This window comes from Labeo rohita, chromosome 19, assembly GCF_022985175.1.
Source record: "Labeo rohita strain BAU-BD-2019 chromosome 19, IGBB_LRoh.1.0, whole genome shotgun sequence".
Taxonomy (NCBI): domain Eukaryota; kingdom Metazoa; phylum Chordata; class Actinopteri; order Cypriniformes; family Cyprinidae; genus Labeo; species Labeo rohita.
In genome coordinates this window covers 30,447,960-30,473,349 of record NC_066887.1, presented here as the reverse complement: position 1 = coordinate 30,473,349, position 25,390 = coordinate 30,447,960, and the positions used below count along the sequence as shown (strand labels likewise).

The window sequence follows — 25,390 nt, the reverse complement described above, 5'->3', positions numbered from 1 at the left end:
CTCACCCAAAAATGAAAATCTGATAATGTGTTCACTCTCAGGCCATCCAAGATGCAAATTAATTTTTTTCTACATCCTGTGCAGTGAATGGGTGCTGTCACAATGAAAGTATAAACATCTGATAAAAACATTACAGTAATCCACACAGCTCCAGTCCATCAGTTCACATTTTGTAAAGTGAAAAGCTGTGTGCTTGTAAGAAACAAATCCAGCATGATGTTTTAAATTTTAAATGGTAATTTCTGGCCATTTTTGAGTCCATAAACCATAATAACGCTTCCTTCAGTGAAAAAGTCCATCGTCTATTGTCCTCTCACATCAAAATCCACATATTGTTTAGAACATATTTGTTTAGAAGACAACCTTTTCACTGGAAAAAGCAATATTATGGATAAAGGACTCGTATATTAGCTGGAAGCAACGGTTTGAACGGTTTGTCTTGATGGATTTTCTTAATGATTGACAAGATGTTAAGTTAACTGATTGACTGTAGTGGTACTTGTGGATTATTGTGATTTTTTTTTTACCAGCTGTTTGTACTCTCATTCTGACGGCACCCATTGACTACAGAGGATCCATTGTTGAGCAAGTGATGTTAAATTTCTCCAAATCTTTTCTGATGAAGAAACAAACTCATCTAAATCTTGGATGGCCTGAGGGTAAGTACATTTTCAGCAAGGTTTCTTTTTTAGTGCTAGACCTTTAAGTGGCGAGTAAATGATGACAGCTTTTTTTATTTTGTGATCTAACGCTTTAAAGGAATAGTTGACCCAAAAATTAAAATTTGCTGAAAATGTGTTCAGGCCATCCAAGGTGGAGATGAGTTTTTTCCTTCATCCTGTGCAGTGAGTGGGTGCCATCGCAGTGCAAGTACAAACATCTGATAAAAACATCACAATAATCCACACGCCTCCAGTCCATCAGTCTTGTGAAGCAAAAAGCTGTGTGTTTGTAAGAAACAAATCCATCAAAATTTGTAAATTTAATCTTAATTTCTGGCCATTTTTGAGTCCATAACCATAACACTTCCTCCAGTGAAAAAGTCAATTTTTTTTTCAAACTGTTTATGTAGAACTGTTTTAGACTATTTTTTGCTTCTAAACAGTGCTTGATCTGTGCATATCTCTCTCTTGATTCAGGTGAGACGACTTTTTCAATGAAGAATGCAATATTATGGATTAAGTTAAGAATGTCTTAATGAGTAATTTGTTTATTAAAACACGCATCTTTTACTTCTCAAGCCGTTAACTGATTAACTGGAGTGGTGTGGATTACTTGTGGATTATTGGGATGTTTTTATCAGATGTTTGGACTCTCATTCTGACGGCACCCAGTCACTGCAGAAGATCTATTGGTGAGCAAGTGATGCTAAATTTTTCCAAATCTGTTCTGATGAAGAAAAAAACTCTTCTACATCTTGGACGGCCGGGTGCCGTTGCAACGAAAGTACAAATATCCGATAAAAACATCACAATAATCCACACGACTTTCTTCTTATTTTTGAGTCCATGAACTATAATAATACATCCTTAAATGAAAGAGTGCATCGTCTGTTGTCCTCTCACATTAAAATCCACTGACATATGTTTAGTATTGTTTTGGACTATTTTGCTTGTAAATGGTGCTTGATCTGTGCATATTTATCTCCTGATTCAGATGAGACGACTTTTTCACTGGAAAATGCAATGTTATGGATAGAGAGTTCTTAATTTAGCTGGAAGCAATGGTTTGAAGTTGATTAGTGTCTTATTAGTGCTGTAGCTATCGATTATTTTAGTAATCGTGTATTCTACCGAGTATTCTGTTGATTAATCAAGTAATCGGATAAGAAGTTATTTTTCTTTATTAAAGAGCAATACTAAATATAAGAGAAAATAAGAGAGGTTTCTTAAAATAAACAACTGATTTGTTTCATTTTTAGAAAAATTAACATTTTTATTGCTGAAATTGCATACATTAATAACCATGAAAACATGAAAACCCATTTAATGCATTTTTTGCCAAATTACGTTCAAAATGCAAATACAAATATATCAATAATATATGTATATATATATATGTATATATATATGTATGTATGTATGTGTGTGTATATATATATATATATATATATATATAAGGTAAACATTTCAACCTAAAACAAAGGCATAAATCAAGAAATTTAGATGCCTTTAGAAAGGCATTTAGATGTAGGCCTATTTACTCACTATTTAATTCAGCTCAGAGGGACATGAATTCATTTAACTTGCAGTTACAAATGCATAAGTAATATTTTGTTATTTTATAAAAAAAACATTAAATACTGATATTTACATGTATTTCTAAAATGAAGATACTTTAAATGTAAAATCAATGCCGCCAGGTGGTAGCAAGTCACTTTTAAGTAAGTGAGTCATTGCGATTGAACTGAATCAATTTACGGGTGATTCATTCAAGAATGAAACACCGTCATGTTGCTCAAAGATGCAAAACAGTGCTGTGGCTGTTTAGAATGGTTATTTGTTGGCGAATTAGAGCAAAAACAGGCAATATACTGTCTAAAATGTAAGTCTCTTAATATTAACTTGTTTATTGATGAGCTGTTGCATAAAATCAGTATCACATTAGTCTTTCACAAAACATAGCTAACTTAGGGACATCATAACTAACCACCATTAATTTACGGTCTTAAATATGTCCAGCGTTTATCGGTTTGTGCGTCCTCGAGTTATTCGAGTTACTCGAGGAATTGTTTCAGCCCTATTTATTATAAACATAGAGCTTTTTACTTCTCAAGGTGTTAATTGATGAACTGGAGTGGTGTGGGTTACTTATGGATTATTGGGATGTTTTTATCAGCTGTTTGGACTCTTATTCTGACAGCACCCATTCACTGCAAAGGATCCACTGGTGAGCAAATGATTTAATGCTGAATTTCTCCAAATCTCAACTACATCTTGGACGGCCTGAGGGTGAGTACATATTCAGCGTAATTTCTTCTTTAGTGCTAGTCTTTTAAGTGGTAGATGCGTTCGACTAAATTTCACAGCCTTCGAAAGGTCACGTTGCAATTATATAGCGCTCAACAAAAAAAGGCCTAAGCTTAAAAGTGTTAAATATAGTTACTCGGATCCTTTGTTCAGTTTGCCAAACTGCGACGTAGGCATCACGGTGGCTTGTCATTATAACAGCATTTAATGATTATGTATTATTATCTTGGCTTATATCTACGTGCGGTTGGAGACTAATGGCCATAGCAACAGACACCGCGAGGTGTTTCTCGACACCCGACGAACGTGATTGAGGTTGGAGCGTTGGCAAGCTGTCGGCACACCACAGTCATCCTGGCACTGGGTACGCAAACACATATTCTCACCCTCTTTCTTTATTTCTCTCCCCCTCACAAACCAACACTGTGTTCCTCTCACTGCAACGCACACAAACACACACACATTTCCTCCGTGTTAAAAGGCAGGGCCGAGACTTCATTGCCAGTGAGGTAATGAGGCCGCAGTTGCCACACAGTCTGCAGTGTTCGACAGACTCACCCCGGGCAGCGTTTCACTCTTTCCGAACCCTGCGCTACGTCTCACGTTTACTTTATACCCTGTATATATCCCCATTTTGATTCCCTCTCCATTTTTTTCCTCCTTCTTTCTTAAATATAACTTTGAGCTTTGTTGCTTTAATATGAAACAAATTTTCGGGAGGCTTTGAGGACGTCTCCAACCAAAACAAAGTGTAGATGTCGGCTTGAAATTTTTCACTGCGTGACTATTTTAGGCCGAAGGAAAGATGGAAAGAGAGCTCGCTCGTGCTCAAGAGGGAGGAGGACGAGGAGTAGGAAGTCGCGAATAGTGCGAATAGGAGTAGGAAGAGAGAGTTCCTAGCTGAGATACAGGAGACGCTGTCAACACACACATGCCGGGCCCGATATAGACTGACACCATACCAGCGGCCCTCGCAGGCGCTTATAAACACGCGTACGCTCTCGTAGCCGTTCGGTGTCCTCTAACACTTAACCTCGCTCATGTTTCTTGCGGCTGGTGCCCCGTGTCTCTGCTCCACAATTTACTTCTGTTCTCACTTTTAATTCCTCACCCTCATTCCAGCGCACTCTCTCTCTCTCTCCTGCGCTCATAGGCTTGGCACAGTGCTTGGCAAAGTGCCTGAAATGGGTCAAATATAACTCCTGCATTCCTCTCCTTCAGTCTCTTTTCCTCGCTGGCTTATGAGGCCTCACACACGCACACACACGTGCACACATGCAAACACAGTCTCGCTCTCTCAGGGATTACAGTCGACTTTATTTACACCTAATCAAGTGGTCGCAGGGCACCTGGTTTTACCACTTTTGAAATATTTACTTGAAATAGCTCGAGGGTGCCCGTGCATGCGCTGCCTGACGTGTGTGTATGTGTGTGTGTGATGTATTAACGTTGCATTCTTATTGCATTTGCTTATAGGAAGGAGCTAGTCAGCGTCACCAGCCCCACACGAGTACGATATCCACCTGGTTTTTGAGACAAATAGGTTTCACTGAGGTCTGTGTTTTATTTTTCATTACTTTTTAGGTCTATTTCATTTACATTGCTCATACTTGGTGGTAACCCTGGGTATTAAATGTCAGCGCTCACAGCACAGATTTCCACTGAAGGAGGGATGTGAGCCATATCTAGGGACTAGGATATCATTAGCCTTTTTATTTTTTTTCATTTATGTGGAAAAATGGGAATATTTGCAAAAACAAAGGCATCGTTTCTATCCCATGTGTTAGTGCATGATATTCTTGGATTATTTTTTAAAATTAGCACAATAAAAAAAAAAGTTGTAGCCACTGCAAAAGCCATTGTGGCTTTTTAAAAATATTATATGTATAATCTAATAAATTACATTTTCTTGTGAATTATATTCTGTCATATTTTTTTATGCACAGAATTAATAGAATTTATTAATGTAATTGTGTTTCAATTGTAGCTTGTCATCTAAACAAATAACAACAACAACAAAAAAATATATATATAATTTTTAATTTATTATATATTTTTATGTCCAAATTATAAAAAGCATATAGAAAGTTATTAAGTGAGAGTTTTTATGCATATTTTTACTTTTATTCTGGATCTTTGTGTTGTTTTATTCAAAAATCTGCAACCCGGCTATTGACAGTTTAAGGTAAGCTCTCTTGTTCCTTTGACTGCTCATAAGTAACCACCTAGCAGCCACATATCAACACAATGACAAACACAGAGAATACCTCAGCAATTGCATAGCAATCCCCTGGCAACCACCCAGAACAGCCCAGAAACAAACTAGCAACTACCTTCAGGGCCAGCAATGTCTTAGAAACTAGAAACAGCATAGTAACTGCATATCAACTCCCTGACAACCACCCAGAATAACCTAGAAACAGCCTAGCAACCACCTTTAGGGCCAACAATGTACTAGAAACTAAAAACACCATAGTGACTACATAGCAACACCCTGGCAACCACCTAGAATAACCTAGAAACAGGTTGGCAACCATCTTCAGGGCCAGCAATGTACTAGAAACTAAAAGCAGCATAGTAACCACATAGCAACACCCTGGCAACCACCTAGAATAGCCTAGCAACCTTCAGGCCAGCAACCTCCTAGAAAACAAAAACACCATAATAACGGCACAACGACAAACTGGCAACCACCCAGAAAAATCTAGAAACAGCATAGCAGCCATCTTCAGGGCCTACAATTTCTTAGAAACCAAAAACAGCATATTAACCGCATAACAACACCCTGGAAACCACCTAGAGTAACCAAGAAACAGCTTAGCAACCACCTTCAGGGTCAGCAACATCTTAGAAACCAAAAACACCGTAGTAACTACATAGCAACACCCTGGCAACCACCCAGAATATCCTAGCAACCAATTTAGGGGCCAGTAATGTCCTTGAAAACAAAAACACTATCGCATAACCGCATAACAACACCCTGGTAACTACCTAGAATAGCTTAGAAACAGCCTAGCAACCAACTTCAGGACCAGCAATGTCCTAGAAACTAAAAATACCATAGTAACTGCATAGCAATACCCTGGAAACCACTCAGAATATCTTAGTAACCACCTTCAGGCCCAGCAATGTCCTAGAAACTAAAAACACCATAGTAACTGCATGACAACTCCCTGGTAACCACCCAGAATATCCTAGCACCCACCTTCAGGGCCAGCAGTGTCCTAGAAACCAAGAAGACCATAGTAACTATATAGCAACACCCTGGCAACCACCCAGAGTATCCTAGCAACCACTTTAGGGGCCAGCAACCTTGTAGAAAACAGAAACATAGTAACTGCATAGCAACACCCTGGCAGCTGCTTAGAACAGCCTAGCAACCACCTTCAAGGCCAGTAATGTCCTAGAAAGTAAAAACGCCACAGTAACCGCATAGCAACACCCTGGCAACCACGCAGAATATCCTAGCAATGACCTTAGGGGCCAGCAACCTCCTATAAGCTAAAAATACCATAGTAACTGCATAAAAAACATCCAACTACCCAGAATAGGTATCAACCACCATCAGAGCAATGTCCTAGCAAATAAAAACACCAGAGTAACTGCATAGGAACACATTGGCAACCACCTTATGGGCCAGCAATGTCCTAGAAACTAAAAACACCAGTAACTGCATAGCAACACCCTGGAAACCCCCCAGAACACCCTAGCAACAGCTTAGCAACCACTTTCAGGGCCAGCAATATACTAAAACCTGAAAATACCATAGTAACCACATAGCAACACTCTGGTGACCACCCAGAATATCCTAGCAACCACTTTAGGGGCCAGCAACCTTCTAGAAACCAAAAACATAGTAACTACATAGCAACACCCTGGCAACCACCCAGAATGTCCCAGCAACCACCTTAAGGGCCAGCAACCTCCTAGAAACCAAAAACATACTAACTGCATAGCAATACCCTGGCAACTACCCAGAATAGCCTAGAAACAGCCTACCAACCACCTTCAAGGCCAGTAATGTCCCAGAAACTAAAAACTAACTGCATAGCAACACCCTGGCAACCACCCAGAAAATCCTAGCAACCACCTTAGGGGCCAGCAACCTCCTAGAAACCAAAAATACCATAGTAACTGTATAGAAACCCAGAAACAAACTAGCAACCACCTCTAAAAACACCATAATACCTGCATAGCAACACCTTGGCAACCACCTTATGGGCCAGCAATGTTTGAGGACCAAAAAAAAAACACAGCAAACCGCATAGCAACACCCTGGCAACTACTCAAAATAGCCTAGAAACAGTCTAACAACCACCTTGAGGGTCAGCAATGTCCTAGAAACTAAAAACACTACAGTAACCACATAGCAACACCCTTGAAACATCCCAGAACACCCTTGCAACAGCCTAGCAACTACCTTCAGGGCTATTAATGTCCTAGAAACCCTAGTAACCGCATAGCAACCACTTTACACACCCTAGCAACAAGTAGTTTTGCATATGCAAGCTCCAATCTGGTTCTCTCTTTTCCACATTTAACCCCATAAATTGCTGTCTCTGCCTCGTTCCTTCCACCTCATCATCTCTCGTATACATCTATATGCTCTTCCCCAAAGTGAAAGTGTGGTAATCCTATTAGAAATGTGTGAATACCAGCTGGGACAAGGAGAAGCAGAGAGCGAAGGGACACCAAACAGAATGAGAGGGAGAGTTTATGTGTACTTGAAAGAGAAAACATGGACGTCAATTTGCACGCTCCCCATCAGGAATCCCTTTGAGACGGACGTGTGTGTTCGAACAGGAGATATTGTCTTTGGGATCGCAGCACTGTAAAGTCCGTCTCCAAAGTTGTGAGTAAAGTCAAAGGTGTGTGTTACGGGGTTAGCATGGCAGACAGTGGAGAGACAGGCCAAATGTGTTTCCTGAAGAGCTCAAGCGCCAAGAAAATAAACAAGTCTTTTGATCACAAAGAGTCTATTCACACGCTCTTTTACACGCACACACACAGATGTATACATAAACTCTCTCTCTTTTTTTCTTTTCCCCAGTGCCCTTCCCCCTCCATTTTTGGGCTGCTGCTTTTACCCCTTGCACTTTTAGCATTTTAGCCCCACCCCTTCCTTTCTCTCTCTCCCTGACACTCTTTCCTAATCCCCGATTCCCTTGAGAATTCCTCCCTGTCGGTCTCACAGCACTTCTATAGCTCTCTCGGCCTCTTTTCTCTCTCTCTCTCTCTCTCAGCTGGGAAGCCTGGAAGACGAGACCTCGGATGCCATAGTTTAACTGTATTTTTGAAAACCTGGTGAGAAAAATAAAAAGGTATGCCACCTTTTATGACCTCGCCACCTTTAAACACCTTCATAACGGCAATTACACATGCACACACACATAAGAACCTTCCATCATTGGTGCACAAAGCTCCCTTTGTGCGTTTGAGTGTGTGTGTGTTTGGATTCTACATGCATGCATATGTGGATGTGTATATTGGGCCCCCTTCACGGGGTCAATAGAGGCCATTTACTGCTAGAACTATGGTCATGTTTAGGAGATGACTAAGATAGGACTCTTGCCTGCATGCCGAACCCCAATCGCATTATCATTAGATTTCCTTCATCAGAAATTGCAGGAACACCCTTCCACCCCATTCCACCCCCTTGTTCAACAAGCTTCCATTTGATGCGCTGCAAACCTGGCTGCAACATATACGAAGTTGCTTTGATCATTCCTTCATGAAGTTTTAATGACCGCTCATTAATCAGTACTTTTAGCTGTCAGTGATTAATCTTCCTCATTCATTCGGAATCCTTGGTTGAGTGATCACTGGCCTCAAATGTGTGGGAGATGGGACGCTAATTGCAGGGATTGTGGTGTTTTGTGTAGACTTGTCAGTGGGTGAGAAGTTGAAGTAAAGGACAACAGGCTAAAGGATCGCTTTGATTTGTTATGACATCTATCTTGTTTCTATGTGAGACAAGCAATTTAATGCAGCGTGGCTGAAATTAGCGATGTGCCGTAAGATGTAGTCATGCATAGGAATAAAGAAATTGGTAGCTGTTGGAATTTGTTGGTTATATAATTTAAGGATCGTGTTCATTCATGCCTAATTAAAATCAATTAAAGTGTGCATTAAACTCCCATTAGACTGTATTCAGACTTGATTTAATTGCTTGGTGAACATATTGTAAAGCATTTCATAGCCATAATGCATAATGCAAGCTGATATTATATTGTACATGAATTGGTGCTGCTCTTGCACTTTTTTAATAAGTCATACATTGATTAAAGAAGCATTAAAATGTAGTGAGTCAGAATTATGCATAAAGTTTGTTTTTTAGCTGTTAATTAAGTTTAATGAACTTTTTTAAAAAGACGCTGTGTTTAAATTTACCCAGTTATTTTTGTTCACTTATTTACCATGCAGTTTAGTAAACTACTGTTCAAAAGTTTGTTTGTTAAAAAAAAAAAGACTTTTGACAAAGGCCATATTTTTTTAAATTAATAACAGTTGAAACTTTAAAATTGTGAAATATTATTACAATTGTTACAATTTAAAATAGCTAGTTTTCTATTTTAATATGTATTAAAATGTCATTTACAGTTGAGGTCAAAAGTTTACATACACCTTGCAAAATCTGCAAAATGTTAATTATTTTACCAAAATAAGAGGGATCATAAAAAATGCATTGATGATGAAAAATGACCCCCGTTTAAAGGTTTACATACACCTAACACTGTGTTGTTACCTGAATGATCCACAGCTGTGTTTTTTTGTTTAGTGATAGTTGTTCATGAGTCCCTGTTTGTCCTGAACATTTAAACTGCCTGCTGTTCTTCAGAAAAATGTTTCAGGTCCCTCAAATTCTTTGGTTTTTCAGCATTTTTGTGTATTTGAACCCTTTCCAACAATGACTGTATGATTTTGAGATCTAACTTTTTACAATGAGGACAACTGAGGGACTCATATGCAACTATTACAGAAGATTCAAACGCTCACTGATGCTCCAGACGAAAAAAACGACTTTTTGAATCTGAAGATCAGTGTAAATTTACCTTATATAGTCTTCTGGGAAACATGTAAGTATCGTCTGTAGCTTCTGAAGGCCAGTACTAAATGAAAAAATATGATATTAAGGCAAAATAAGAAAAATGTACACATCTTCATTCTGTTCAAAAGTTTACACCCCCAGCTCTTAATGCATAATTTTTTTATTCTGGAGCATCAGTGAGCGTTTGAACCTTCTGTAATAGTTGCATATGAGTCCCTCAGTTGTCCTCAGTGTGAAAAGATGGATCTCAAAATCATACAGTCATTGTTGGAAAGGGTTCAAATACACAAAAATGCTGGAAAACCAAAGAATTTGTGAAACAACTATCACTAAGCAAAAAAACACAGCTGTGGATCATTCAGGTAACAACACAGTATTAAGAATCAGGTGTATGTAAACTTTTGAACAGGGTCATTTTTATAAATGCAACTATTATATTCTCTTGTGGACTATATGTAAACGTCTTTTACTTGAAATATCTTATTCAGGTCAGTAGTAAATCAAAAATAATCAGGTCAGTAGTAAATCAAAAATAACATGCATTTTGTATGATCCCTTTTATTTTTGTAAAATGTTCAGATTTGTGAACGTGCACGGGTTCTGTGCGTCTGAGAATACCATGGAAAAAACAGCACATAAATTACCTCTTTCTTCTCCCTACGAATCCATTTTGGAGTAATCTTTATGACGTACTTACACTGCTATGTCCTTCCATCGCTTTGATATTCTTGGATTCCCAAAAAAGGGTTATTTCTGTAAGCGCACGGTTATGGTTTTCATTAACTTACAAGAATATGTGAATTGCCCATTAGTGCTGCACTACAGAAGCACTGGAGTTCATCCTGTGCCGTGTACCACTTTGTATGTTCCCAAGGCCCATTTGCCTTGAGTATGACTCTTTTTCTCCCTATCTCTTTTTTTTTCTCATCATCTCCATCTCTCCCCCTCTCTCTTTCTCTCCTGCGCGTCTGTCTGTCATTCTGATTAGAGACGGCGGGGTCGTGCCACAAAGGAGAGGAGCGAAAGAAAACATCTCCAAACGAGGCCACAAACCAGATCTCTGTCTCTTTCTGTCTTGCTCGTTTGCTTATGCACCAGCAAATGGCTGTATTCAGTGTTTTACACTCTTCAAATTAACATCAATTACTGGAAGACGTCAGTTTTTCCTCGAATGTTAATTAGAGGCTAATGATTGAGGTTGAGCAGTATGTGTGAAATGCATCATGGCTAATGAAAGACGAATGTTGTTTATCATTTGTGCAGCCATCGCTTTCATTTAAAGATTAAGTGTGGGGTTTCGTCGCATTTTCAGTTTTTGGAAGTCCCCAGAGATGAGGTTCGCATGCAAGAAGTAGTCAAGGCCTGGCCTGTGTGCTCGCTAGTAGCATTAACGCTGAACTGGTAATTTAGCACTTACGTGCAAATGCTTTACAAATGTCATCTACTACCCTTGAGTTTCCACTGACAACTGCTCCTGCTCTCAGAGCGAGAAAGGGAGGCGGTGGAGGAAAAGAATGAGAGATAAGGAAAAGAGAAGGCCACCTACAGACTCACATTCGTTTCTCACTCCAGCCCACATTTAGCACTCTCAATAACAATTGCATTTTTCTGAGTAAACAACCTTGAAGAACATTCTGTCGCGTTCGATCCATATGCTACGACACTGTGACACTTCGCTCCGCCGCACAATAAGCTATAATTTCAGCATCTGTTGAATCCGTGGCCTTTTCTGCAAAAGGTTATTGTTCGCTCTATATTTATAGTCCTAAGCTATATTTACACTTCCAAGATTTTTAATGTTTTTAAAAGAATTCTCTTCTGCTCACCAAGCCTGCATTTATTTGATCCAAATTACAGCAAAAGCTTTCTATTTGAACATATTTGAAAATGTAATTTATTCCTGCGATCAGTGCTACATTTTCAGCATCATTACTCTTTAGTGTCTTTATGAAAACATGATTCTTCAGAAATCATACTAAAATGCTCATTTGCTGTTCAAGAAACACTTTTATTATTATTAATATCAGTATTTAAAACAGTTTTACATTTTTTGTCAGGATTCTTTGATAAATAGAAAGATCCATAGATCAGCATTTATCTGAAATAAAAAGTTTTTTCTAAAAAGAAATTTTAGAAAATAACGCTTTTATTTAGCAAGGATGCTCTAAATTGATCAAAAGTGATGATAAAGGCATTTCTGAACTTTCTGTTCATCCACAAAAAAAAAAAAACCTGACAAAATTCTACTCAGCTGTTTTCAACAATAATAATAAGTAAATATTTTTGAGCAGCAAATCAGAATATTACAATGATTTCTGACAAATCATATGACTGGAGTAAGGATGCTAAAAATTCAGCTTTGAAATCACAGGAATAAATTATATTTTAAAATATATTCAAATAGAAAACAGCTATTTTAAACAGTACAAATATTTCAAAATTTTACAGTTTTTACTGTACTTTGGATCAAATAAATGCAGGCTTGGTGAGCAGAAGAGACTTTTTTAAAAAACATTACAAATCTTTTGACTGGTAGCGTATGTATGTTAAACTTATCTTGAATGCCAACAATGCTTTTACTTTTTAAGCAAGCTCATAATAAAAAGGTCATAATAGCAGGAGCGTTGTTTAAAATGTTAAAAAAAAAAAAAAAAAAAAAATCCATGTCTCTTTTGTTGGTGGAATAACCTCAGCAATGCATATTCCCACAAAACAAGTTATCAAGCTCCAAAAAATGACTAAAAGTATGTGCAAGTTGAATGGACTACCTTGAACTCAATTCAGCACTGATATTCCTTTGAGCTCCACTGAAGAAAGACATTTGCGTTTGGAACAACGTGAGGATGAGTAAATAAAAACAGATTTTCAGTCTCTGTGAGCCATTATTCACATGAAGTCTTAATACAAAGCTCATTTTTAGCAGTGTCAACTTTGAGGAACGTGAGACCACCACTGACGACAGATTTTATTGGTTTTCGGTCTGTTTCTGTGGGACAACATGTCATCGGCACCTCGCTACGCTAGCCAGGATCGGACGGCGTTGGCGGTCTCCGCAGCAACGCCGCAGTGACGCCAGCCCCGGCACAAATGGCGAGTGGGCGTGGTTACGCTTGCTCTCCGCCCCCCTCCCCCGCTTAGCGTGGGCGGCCCCGTGTGGCTGGAAGAACGAAACACGACACCCCGATAGAGAAGGAGGAGGAGGGAGGGGGCAGACGGGAGAGAGAGAGAGAGAGAGAGAGAGTTGCACGGAGTGAGTGGAAAAAGAAAAAGTCCGTGGAAAGAGAGGGAGAAAAGTGGAACGGGCATTTCAACCTTCTCGTTTGTTTTGATTTTGTCGGCTTCGCCTCGTGTTTCAACGGGAAGGCTCGAATATGCAACTTCGCAGCGTGTGTGAAGTAATCAGGAGTTCAGCGCGGACACGGTCCTCCTCCATCGGCACGACGCGCTCCGATATCTGACCGTGAAAGAGCGAGTCTGTCCGGCCACAAGGCAGCAACAACGAGCGTCCTCCACGCTGAGGAGGAAAAACAAAACGCGAAAACTGCAAACAAACCGGGGGAGGACGAGTGAAGGGGCTGGATTTGAGGAGGAAAAGTTTACAGAGGAGTTTTGTGTGCGATCCTGAGCTCATCGAGAGGAAGAAGTTCATTTCATCTCTCTCTCTCTTTCTCACTCACTCTCTTTCACAGTTAGCACGACTGCTAACGAAGCGGCTATACTCTCCAACATGAAGACCCCGGGCGATACGGGTAAGTTTTCCCACACAACAACAACAACAACAACAACAGTTAGGTTTATAATTCAACTTCGGATTCGCCTCAAAACAAAACAAGATGCCACGAACATCATTTTAGAGAGTTTTGAAGTGTTTGATGATATGCAGCCCGCTAATTCCGCTCGGATTATGTTATGTGTTTACAATACTCGCATTTTAAGCGACTTTTAACGCACAGGCTAGTCAGACAAGTGTTAAAAGTCACAACGTGCGATACAATCTTGTTTCCAAGGCTTTAAAGTAGTAACAACCAGGCAGCTAGCTAGCAAAGTTAGTTTTAATGAGTTTGGGTCTTTCGTGTTTTTGTGACGGATTTACAGCTCACCTCTCTATTATAGGACATTTACATGTATTTGTATGTAGCTGTCATTCTGCCTGGTACGTTTACCTGAAACGTTTGCTTATAGAGACTAAAATCGATATATTTTAGAGCACACACAAGTTTTCATAACTTTTGAACCGTCCCGACTTGGACAGTCACGTCTGTTTTAGATACGATTCACGTGTTTATTAGGCTTCTAGGTGTGTTAAACTTTACGAGAAATGTAAAGGTGTTTATAATGGCTTTTTATAACCGCTTGTGTTGATCCAGTATGGCATCCACCATTTGCGAGCAACTTTCAGCCATTTGGCCCTGAGAAAGTGGCATCCCATCACAGCGCCTCTCTGTGTGTGCTGAAGGATTTTACACACAAGATATTTCACATTTCTGCTCGGTTTGTATTTACTGTTTGTGCCCAAAAATGTAAAGTTAAATGTCACGAGTGTTTCACTCGGCTCCAGTTGGCTAAGCAAGTCTTGCTTTTTGGTGTTTACTTTATGTGGAGGCTCATTTTGGATAAGCTGACAATCACTTTTACTTGCTTGTTCTGGTTGTTTGACAAGCTACTTTTCTGTGAGCCTTAAATGGGAAGGAACATAAGATTTTTACTTTCAGCTCTACAGAATGCAATCGTTATATAAACAACAACATGTCAAAGACATGGACGTTTACCTTCAGTGCGGTTCATGTTATTACTAGATAAAGATGGTGTTGTCTCGCATTGTAATCTGCACCTACAGCCGCTTGATTCATAACAACCTGGTGAATATTCATCTGGTTGTATGGAAAAATGCTGCCGGTTCATGTCAGTTCAGTCTCTGTTGGGTGTCTGAGCTCCACCAACGCTGAAGTCGTGGTCTTATGCATTAAACCATTAGCTAATTCTTCCATTCGTCCTCCCCCTCATTTGGTCTGCAGTATAAAGTAAGCCTTCTTATGGTATGGTAGAAGTTTTCCATGTTGTGCGTCGTGTCTGGGACGCAAGTCTGCGTTTTCGCGTAGGCGTGCAGAGGTAGGGTTCTGCGCACGCTTACTAGCTCATGTCAACTCTAAACGCAGTGGGATTTCAAAGGTAGCAGAACTCACACAGTACCCAATCCCAATCTCTTGCATGTGAAGTGCACTGTGGGTAAAAATCCCCAACATGTTGGTATGCTTAAGTTGATTTCATCCATCACGCAGTGCTTTATTTTTTTAGATTGGACGGGAAAATAAACAAGTGGAAATGAGCTGTATGGTTAGTCTTTGTGCCATATCAAATTGTTCCTTTCAGGCGAGGTGTTCCCCGCCCAGGTCACCTTGGCTTTGTGTTGGAGCGATGAGATCGGCCCCTTTCTTTTGAATAGCTACTTTGCCACCCAAGGGATTAAAGAGTCACCTAAACCAGCTATTTTACCTGCCGGTTAATAGTATCGTGTTGAGATGAAGTCACTGGCGTGCTGCTTTGATCACAGTCAGAATCACAGAAAAAACACCTTTATTTTGTATTAAACCTGCTGAAGCTCCAATGTGCTTCTCACTAGGGTTTATGCAAAAAGATACACCGTTGCATCAGTCGTTTGCACTTTGGCACTTTTGTTTGGCCGTCAACTCTTGCCCAGCTAAGCACGATATCTGTCTGTCTGCGTCGCAGGCCAATAAGTGGCCTATTTTTGGTGCCTTTTTCCAGTTGCGTTATTCGTTATATCAACAGTTTGCCACATGTGGGTCTCACATCTGGAAGCGGGCTCTCTGTTGTCTCTTCCAGCGTATGAAGTTTTAAGGGACCCACATGGGCAATTAGCCAGCGTTTTGGGAGGGTGGTGGTGGGTGCCATTATTTTTCAAAGGAGGGTCCGGGTCAGGGTGGGCTGAGCGTAGGTGTTGGTGTTTAATTTCTCCTTCGCTGCAAGGTATGATTCACTGTTCCATTGGCAGGAACGTGCCATGGGTGTTTCTTTTTACTATTTGGATGTTTCTGATTTTTTTTTTTTGCTCTTTTCCCTCTTTGTAAGCAGTAGTCGGTGTGTTAATGCTGTGCTAAATTCAGTTTATAAATGCAGCTTCTCTATAACAATGCAGCTTTCTTTGTTTTAAATGTTTGGATTCCTAGTTTTGCTTTTTGAGTTAACACATGTAATCAAGCCTGCTTTCTTGTATGGCTCAACCTGTCTAGAGTCGCTCAGGAAGTGTGCACGCGATTGGTTGGTGTTTTATGTGGCTCGGTAAATTGGCTGTGTTTCCTGGCCTGTGTTTTTTCCTGGAAACACCGTATAGACAAACATCTAACCCGGCAGCCACACAGAGAGACCTGTAGTGACATAATCAACTACCAGATACTTTGAAGCTTCCTCGTCACATCTGTAGACTTTCTTGCCATTAAATAGACTTACGATTTACTCAAGGATGACTTCTTCCAGAGCTAAAGTTAGCTCAAATAGAAGCCTCTGTCCTAAATTTTCTGCTTAAAATATAGCCAGTAATATATAGCAGGAAAGCTTGTGATGAGCACCTGTTGTCACAGGACATCCGCTGGGTTTGTGCAAAGCATTTTCTGCCATCTAAAGATGGATTTAATCACTGTGACCTGAATAATATGCCTCATCATAGTTCAAAAGGCCTTGAAATATCTTCTTTTTATCTTGTTTGAGTCAGTCTCATTTGCTTTCCTGTCTGTAGTCTCAGATCAATACCTTTCTGTTCGATTCACACTTGATCTTATGATGAGCAGTGCGATTTGTAACGGTGTGCTCATCTTATGCGACTTCTCTGTCTTTGTTTTCTTTAAAGTACACAGGTGATGTAAGGTTCAGGTGGCGCTTTGTCATCTAACGGCACACCTTTCTTTAATCTGCGTTTCAGGACTCAGGTGCCCGTGTGTCTTACACCGTGCATGCTGGATCTTTATGCCAAGCAGGTTGCTAACCGAGGTTTGAGCGCAACCGACTTGTGGAGTGTTGTGTCTAGTGGAGACCACGGTTTGGTGGGAACTCTGAGGTTTTGTCGAGACTGCGGCTGACAGTTTTTCCCCCCGTGTGTGTTTGTCTGTGTGAGCTGTGTGGCTTTGGCCGTCCTCTCGGTGTGTGTGTGGTCACGCTCGTGTAACAATTTGTGAGTTTGCGATGTGTATACTTTCCCTGACATTTTCAAGAGCATTCCCCTTTGGAGTCTGTGCCCAGGCTCATGGTGAGGAAAGTTGTGAAGTGTTAGCGAGTATCCAAGAGTTTATTTTCAGTTCAGAACTATCTGAAAAGGGCAGAAAAATAAATTCCTGGGTTACTAGGTTGGGGATATTTGTTGGCGTCACAAACGCCACAAATCAGGTTTTTATGTCACGTTATTTTGCACACTGCAGGCAAACAAGTTATGGCAAATAATCAAACACACTTGTTTAAACTCTCATATGATTGTTCAGTGAACTAGTTAAAAAATTATGCGTGCCTGTGCAAATCTCTTTATGTGCAAAATATTTGTGGCTTTAAATGCTGTTTTCAAAGATAGTTATAAAAATTACTGTTCTTTTGGTATGCATGACTCAGGATGGATGACTGGTCATCCAACAATTGACTAGTCAATTTGTTTTAAACAGTTTTTTCTTAATTTTTTTTTTTAAAACATCAGCTTTAGCTGTTAGACAGTTTGCATTGTAAAACTCTCCCAGTTTTTTGTTAAAAATAGTTTATCAGTTTATTAATTGATTAGGTTTTAGTGCACATTTATCTATTAAAATTAGTGTTGTTAAAGGTTAATCGCATCCAAAATAAAAGTATTTGTTTATATAATGTGTATACTGTGAATATTTATTATGTATGTATAAATACACACGCATGTATACACGTTTATAAATAAAACATATTTATAATATCAATTATTCATATTGTTTTAACTTTTTTCTTAATTTAAAAAAAACAAAAAAAAACATCAGCGTTAGCTGTTAGACAGTTTGCATTGTAAGCTTTTTGTTAAAAATAGTTCCACTTTTTCTTCTGCTGTGCCCAGTTCAGTTTCTGTTTGTCTTTCAAGATTTATTAGTTTTTAGTGCACATATATCTTTTAAAATTAGCATTGTTAAACGATTAATCGCAATTAATCGCATCCAAAATAAAAGTATTTGTTTATAATATGTGTGTACTGTGTATATTTATTATGTATATATAAATACACACACATGCATGTATATATAAGAAAAATTGTTTATATATTAAAAATATTTAGAATATCAATTATGTTCACTTAAAAAAAAAAAGATCAGCTTTAGCTGACCTTTTGCATTGTAAAACTCAGAAGTTTTGTGTTAAAAATAGTTCCACTTTTTCTACTGCTGTGCTCAGTTCAGTTCTTTCTGTTTGTCTTTCATGATTTATTAGTTTTTAGTGCACATGTATCTTTTAAAATTAACGTTGTTAAACAATTAATCACGATTAATCGCAATTAATCGCATCCAAAGTAAAAGTATTTGTTTATATAATATGAGTGTGTACTGTGTATATTTATGATGTACATAAAAACACACACACATGCATGTATATATTTAAGAAAAATTGTTTATATATTAAAAAATATCTAGGATATCAATTCACTTTTTTCTTACTTTAAAAAAAAAAACAGCTTTAGCTGTTAGACATTTTGCATTGTAAATCTCTTAGAAGTTTTGTGTTAAAAATGGTTCACTTTTTCTTCTGCTGTGCTCAGTTCAGTTGTTTCTTTTCAAGATTTATCAGTTTTTAGTGCACATTTATCTATTAAAACTAGTGTTGTCATGATTAATAGCAATTAATCACTTCCAAAATAAAAGTTTGTTTACATAATATGTATACTGTGTATATGTATGTATATATAAATGCATACATGCATGTATATATTTTAAAAACATGTACATATTGAAATATTTATAATATCAATTATATGAATATAAATGTACACAAATATTTTCAAAATATACAGTATGTGTGTGTATTTATATACATAGTTTGCACACATAGTATGTAAACAAAAACGTTTATTTGGAATGCGATTAATCATGATTAATCGTCTGACAGGAGTAATTAAAATGTTTAATTTAAAACCTTACTGTTTTCATAAGACTTATTGATTATGTATGTATTGTCTATGTATATTTTTCTTCATAGCTTGTAGTTGAGCAGCTTTTAAATATGCAGCTTGTATTTTTGTCAGGTTTAAAGTAGCTTTTCTAACATTCCTTCATTTAAACTATTATTTTGTGACAAATATAAATCAGGGTGATTTTGGGACAATGGCGCACCCCATTCCCGTAATATGGTTGTAATGAAGACAAGAAGTCACGGTTGAAGTGTGTGTTTTGTGTGCGTATGTGTGTGGAGCACATAGTTTATTAGTGGGGCCCAGACCCCCCACATTCCACTTTAATGGCTGCTGTCTGTGTTGCATTACACACACACACACACACACACCAGCCTACGCTCAAGGAGGCGGCACACACACACACACACGTTCCTAATTCTCACAGTTGTGCGCTCTCTCCGTCTCTTGAGCTGCCATCTTTGTGGTGACGCCACTTTGACTCGCTCCCACTTTTATTTTTATGCAACCAATTTATTTTTGCAGGCAGGATCCAGTGCTGGTGCAGCACGGCTGGGAATAGCGAGACAGGGAGGAAGAGAGTCAGTGATCATGATTGATACTACACAGGGGTCATGCAGGTTCAAACTGGGCTCCCAATCTGAGTCACGGAGGTCTGCGTGGAGGAGAGAGAGTACTTTTAGAGCCTGTCAGTGGGTTTCTGATTCCGTGTAGGCCACCGAACGTGGCGGTGGAACTTTCAGCCACTTTTGCAGAACAGTGGAAATTAGAGTATTTGCACACAAAATTATTCGTGAAGCGAACATTTTCAGTGGGATTCTGATGTCTCGTGGTGCTTAGGTGATTTCCAGACCTTTAAAGAGTGTGGTTTTCGAGTAGAACGACCTATAAAGTCGTGCCGGCCTCAATGGGACATTTAGCCTAATTCTAACTTCATCGCGAGCTAGCGGCTGTGACTGACATGTGGCCGTGCATAGTTTGCGGAGGCCTGATGTCTGTGCGCTAATGGAAAGCTTGTAAATGAAAGGCCCATTAGCAGCGAGGGAAAGGATTGGCGAGGGTTTTCGGTGCTGCAGTCTTGGCCCGGGGTGGGAGAGAAAACAGGGAGCGACCGTGGAGACGGCGTTCTAATCCCACAGCTGGAGCCACGGCGTGTGCCATCAGCAACTGTGTGTGTGTCTGCGCGTTCGTCTTTGGAGGAAAATGAAAGTGAAGACCGAGTCTAGAGACTAAACCACAACACAGAACTTGAAAAGAGGCAATCTATTGACTTCTCGTTCTCGGCCCCACACCGCCACCTCTTTTTCCACTCCATCATGCTCTTGATCTCTTTTGTGATATTACGCTCTTGCTTGTTCTTAATTTTTTTTTTTTTTAATTTCAAAGCTCTTTCCAGATGGGTGGTATCTGCGCTGAAAGCGCAGCGCTCTATAGTCATTGTGGTACTTAACAAAACAGCGTCTAGGAAACTACGTAATACTACACTCTGATATGGAGGTGGAAAGTGGAATTAAAGTCAAAATGAAATCAAAATTGACTCCCGTTTACTTTCTAAATACGCACTTCTGATCAGTATACTTTGTTTTTCATTAAAATGTTTCAACTTAAGCTATTAAAGATGGCTGTTTTATGTTTGACATGTTTAATGCATCAAATTGGACCATAAAACCATCGCATGCTAAATTTAGCCATCTTTTAAATGCAAATCTTTCAAGAACAGACCTCTTTGGTAATTGCAACCGTTTTCAAGTGTTGGATTTTTAAGACGTGCGTTAAAAATAGATTTAAAACTCTTTAAAGTGCACTTTTTTTTTTATAGAGGTGGAAAGTGGAATTAAAGTCAAAATGAAATCAAAATGGACTCCCGTTTATTTCTATATACGCACTCCTGATCAGTACGCTTTTTTATTAAAATGTTTTAATTTAAGCTATTAGGGATGGCTATTTTAGGTTTGGCATATTTAGCTTTGCAAAATGCATGCTAATTTAAGGAACAAATTGCACCATAAAACCATTGCGTGAAAATGTAATTCTCTTTAAATGCATCTTCTTTCAAGAACAGATGTCTTTTGTCATTGGAAGTGGTTTTAAGTGTTGCATTTTTAAGATGGTGCATTGTGTTAAACTGCATTTTAAGACCTCAAAATGGCTTCATTGCTCTCCGCCTTACTTTTTAAGCAGTTTTAACCTCCTTTTTCAGTATTTTTATGTAAAATTGCTTGAAAATGCTGAAGAACAGACGTCTTTGGTCATTGCGACTGTTTTTAATTGTTGCATTTTTAAGATGATGCATCACGTTAAAATTTGTTTTAAAACTCTGCATTTTAAGACCTCAAAATGGCTTTATTGGTGGCCCCCTAATTTTTAAGCAGTTTTTAACCTCCTTTTTCAATACTTTTCAAGTGAAATTAGTTGCAAATGCAGAAGAACACGCCTTTGGTCAGTGCTACTGTTTTTAAGTGTTGTATTTTTAAGATGTGCGTCGTGTTAAAAATAGTTTTAAAACTCTGCATTTTAAGACCTCAAAATGGTCTCATTGCTCTCTGCCTTACTTTTTAAGCAATTTTGAACTCCTTATTCAATATTTAATAATTAAATTAAATAATATTATTCAATATTTTTAAAGAAAAATTGGTTGCAAATGTCTTGTTGACTTTAAAGGTCAGATGCAAGTCATAGTCGTTGCCTGCTGTGGTTGGTCGTTAATTTCAACCCTCTTTCCAGATGGGTGGTATCTGTGCTAAATGCGCAGTGCTCTATAGTCATTGTGGTACTTTACAAAACAGCATCTAGGAAACTACGTAATACTACACACTGATATGGAGGTGGAAAGTGGAATAAAAGTCAAAATGAAATCAAAACGGACTCTAATTTATTTTCTATTTACGCACTCCTGATCAAAACACTTCTGTTTTTTTTGTCAAAATGTATTAACTTAAGCAATTAGGGATGGCTATTTTAAGTTTGACATATTTAGCTTTGCAAAATGCATGCTAATTTAAGCACCAAATTGCACCATAAACTCATTGGTCACATGAAAATGTAACCGTCTTTAAATGCATCTTCTTTCAAGTAATTGAAACTGTTTTTAAGTGTTGCATCACATCAACTCTTAAAAGTGCATTTTAAGACCTCAAAATGGTTTCATTGCTCTCCTGGCTTTTTTTTAAGCAGTTTTGAACTCCTTTTTGAGTGTTTTAAAGTAAAATTGGTTGCAAATGCTTTTTCTTGTTGGCTTTAAAGGTGAGATGCAAGTCGTAGTCGTTGCCTGCTGTGGTTGGTCGTTAATGGGGGTGGTTGAACACACCAAACGTTGCCTCCAGGGTCCCCATGGAGATATTCAGACACCTAGTCTCCTGTCTGCCACACTCTCAAAACTCGTTCGCTTTTCTTTAGACATTCCACAACACACACACGCACACACACTTCTCAGCCAGGTCACACACATACAATCTAGAGAATCACCTGGGGCCCAGATGACTGTCTCCTGGCTAGCCTTTGGGTTTAATGCTGCTTTCTTGCAGTTGATGTAGACCAATCACAGCTCCCAGCGGGGTGCCAAGGCTTGAAATCAGACAATCACGTTGCCGTTTCACGTTATCAGACGTTGCATCATTGGCAAAACGCAAGCCTAGGTTTATTTCAATGCTGGCTCCGCCTGTTACTTCAAATAGAGCGCTCGAGGTTTGAATGATGCTGTTATGGCAAGTAATTTTTGGTATACCTTTGAGTCAACCTTAGCTAACTTGACTGATTTTGCATATCAGTTGAGTACCCGGCCCCATCCCCCAATCGACAGGTAGATCTCACAATAGGGACATCAGCCGAGAACGTCTTCAAGCGTGCTGCAACAAGTTGCAGAGCTTTGTGTTAAATGCTATCTTTTAAACGTTGTTGCTGGAGAATTGTCTTAAATCCTGTTTTCAACATCATGGAAATTGCAGGGTTCACCAGCGAATACGCCTCATTTTTCAGCAAGACACAAACTTGCACAGCTTTGCATTGCTGCAAGGGGTAGGTATGGCGTCTATCGCCAGTTGCAGCCACGTGGAAATGCCAGTAATAGAACAATGATCTCCGACAGCTGGACGAGGAAGAATCAGAATCAGAGCCCACAACTGGGAGGGAACATCGTAGAGAATTTAGCAAGCTGTCTTCTCAACAGACCAATAATAGGGAGCGCAGGGACGGGCGAGACAGACGCACACCATGTTTATTGCTCAGCTAAGTCAGTTTAAGTTTGTGTTGCTGTTTTCGGCAACTCTGGAGAAGAGTTCTCCTGGTCGGTCCTGCCCAACCCTGTATAATCTGGCATAGGCTGGGTGATGGCAGTTAAAATTAGCTGCTCTGAATGAGCGTGGAGCATCAAGGAGAAAACGCTGAGCTTGATGATCGTAGCCAGATTCAATCTGGCTGACTTCCACCTGCCCTCGAAGACCAGGAGGGTGAGGTTCGCTTTAGTTTTTGTCATCGGCATTACCATGCACAATGCTGCTGGTTTGGAGTATCTCAGATTTGAGGGGACAGTAGGCCAGAAATGCAAATGCTGGCATCATGACTACCTTCATTTTGTTCTAAACATACTTTTTCTTCTGTGAACCCCTGTCCCAGTTTGTTTTTAATTTTTGTCCATACAATGCAAGTCAACCAAACTTCAAAATGTCCTCCTCCTTTTTTTTAGGTTTGGGTGAGGTAGTTAACAACATACAGTTGAACCTGCAAAATGTTCATACAAAATGCATGTTATTTTTTTAATTAGTCCTGACCTAAATAAGATATTTCAAAGATGTTTACATATAGTCCACAAGAGAACATAATAATTAGACCCCGTTCAAAAGTTTACATACGCTTGATTCTTAAAACTGTGTTGTTACCTGAATGATCAACAGCTGTTTTGTTTTGGTTTAGTAATAGTTGTTCATGAGTTCCTTGTTTGTCCTGAACAGTTGTTCTTCCGAAAAATCATTCAGGTCCCACAAATTCTTTGGTTTCTCAGCTTTTTTGTGTATTTGAACCCTTTTCCAATAATGACTATATGATTTTGAGATTCATCTTTTCACACTGAAGACAACTGAGGGACAGGAGGTTCAAACACTCACTGATGCTCCAGAAGGAAAACCGATGCATTAAGAGCCAAGGGTAAAAACTTTTCAATGAAATGAGGATGTGTACATTTTTTCTTATTTTGTCTTCATATCATGTTGTTGTTGTGTTTAATTTAGTACTGCCTTTCAGAAGCTACAGGAGATACTTGCATGTTCCCCAGAAGACAAAATAAGTTTGTCTTATGCTGATCTTCAAATTCAAAAAGTTTTCACCCCCCATTTTTCATTGCATCGTTTTTCCTTCTGGAGCATCAGTGAGTGTTTGAACCTTCTGTAATAGTTGCATATGAGTCCCTCAGTGTTAAAAGATGGATCTCAAATCATACAGTAATTGTTGGAAAGGGTTCAAATACACAAAAATTTTGAAAAACCAAAGAAATTGTGGGACCTGAAGAGAACAGCGGGCAGTTTAACTGTTTAGGACAAACAAGGGACACAAGAACAACTATCACTAAATAAAAAAACAACTGTGGATCATTCAGGTAATAACACAGTATTAAGAAGTGTATATAAACATTTAAACGGGGTGATTTTTATAAATTCAACTATTATTTTGCAAACATCTTTTATGTGAAATATCTTATTCAGGTCGATACTAAATAAATAATTAAGATTGTGCAGGTTCTGCAAGCTGTATGTAAACTTTTGACTTCAACTGTAATTTTGGTAAACTTGGAGAAAAGTTCTTTTTTTTTTTTTTTTTTTTTTTTTTTTTTTTTAAAGTTTGACAAACATGCACCTATGTATAGGCAGCATTAAAAACATCCAGGTTGAACTTTGAGGCATAGACGTCTTATCAGTTTTTTTTTTTTTTTTTTTTTTTTTTTTCTTATCTAGAATCTGGAACCGGAAAAATCAAGCAGATCTGCGCTGGTTTTCCTTTGATTGCTCTTCTCTGCCCATGACTAAGTGCGAACAGAAGTGGGGGAAGGAAAAGAAATCGGTTAAAAGTTCATGTAGAAGTGGCTCCCAGCAGGAGATAAAGCCAGGATGAAAGCTTTACTGTGATAAGATATTAGAAATCCACGTCTCGCTGATAAAACGTAATGCCACTATCACCCTTGCAACCTCGGCGCTTCTAATGACTTTTGCTCGGCTGCCCGAGCGAAGGCCACCGGAGTGTGTGATTTAA

General features: G+C 38.9%; 1 protein-coding gene and 1 long non-coding RNA gene across 3 annotated transcripts in view; both read left to right on the top strand.

Moving 5' to 3' along the window:
- Positions 1–2,874: 2,874 nt before the first annotated feature.
- On the top strand, positions 2,875–11,407 carry LOC127182220 (uncharacterized). Its single transcript, XR_007829860.1, has 3 exons — positions 2,875–3,333; positions 4,446–4,523; positions 11,006–11,407. It is a non-coding gene; the product is annotated as an uncharacterized LOC127182220 (long non-coding RNA).
- Positions 11,408–13,191: 1,784 nt separating this feature from the next.
- Positions 13,192–25,390, top strand: part of erf (Ets2 repressor factor) — a 37,584-nt gene continuing 25,385 nt past the window's right edge. Inside the window, exon 1 of one of the 2 annotated variants that reach the window (XM_051136769.1) lies at positions 13,192–13,766. In XM_051136769.1, coding sequence (XP_050992726.1) covers positions 13,745–13,766 — 22 coding nt within the window. In that variant the 5' untranslated portion in view covers positions 13,192–13,744. The remainder of the gene's footprint in view (positions 13,767–25,390) is intronic. The other variant, XM_051136768.1, reaches the window with a different exon arrangement.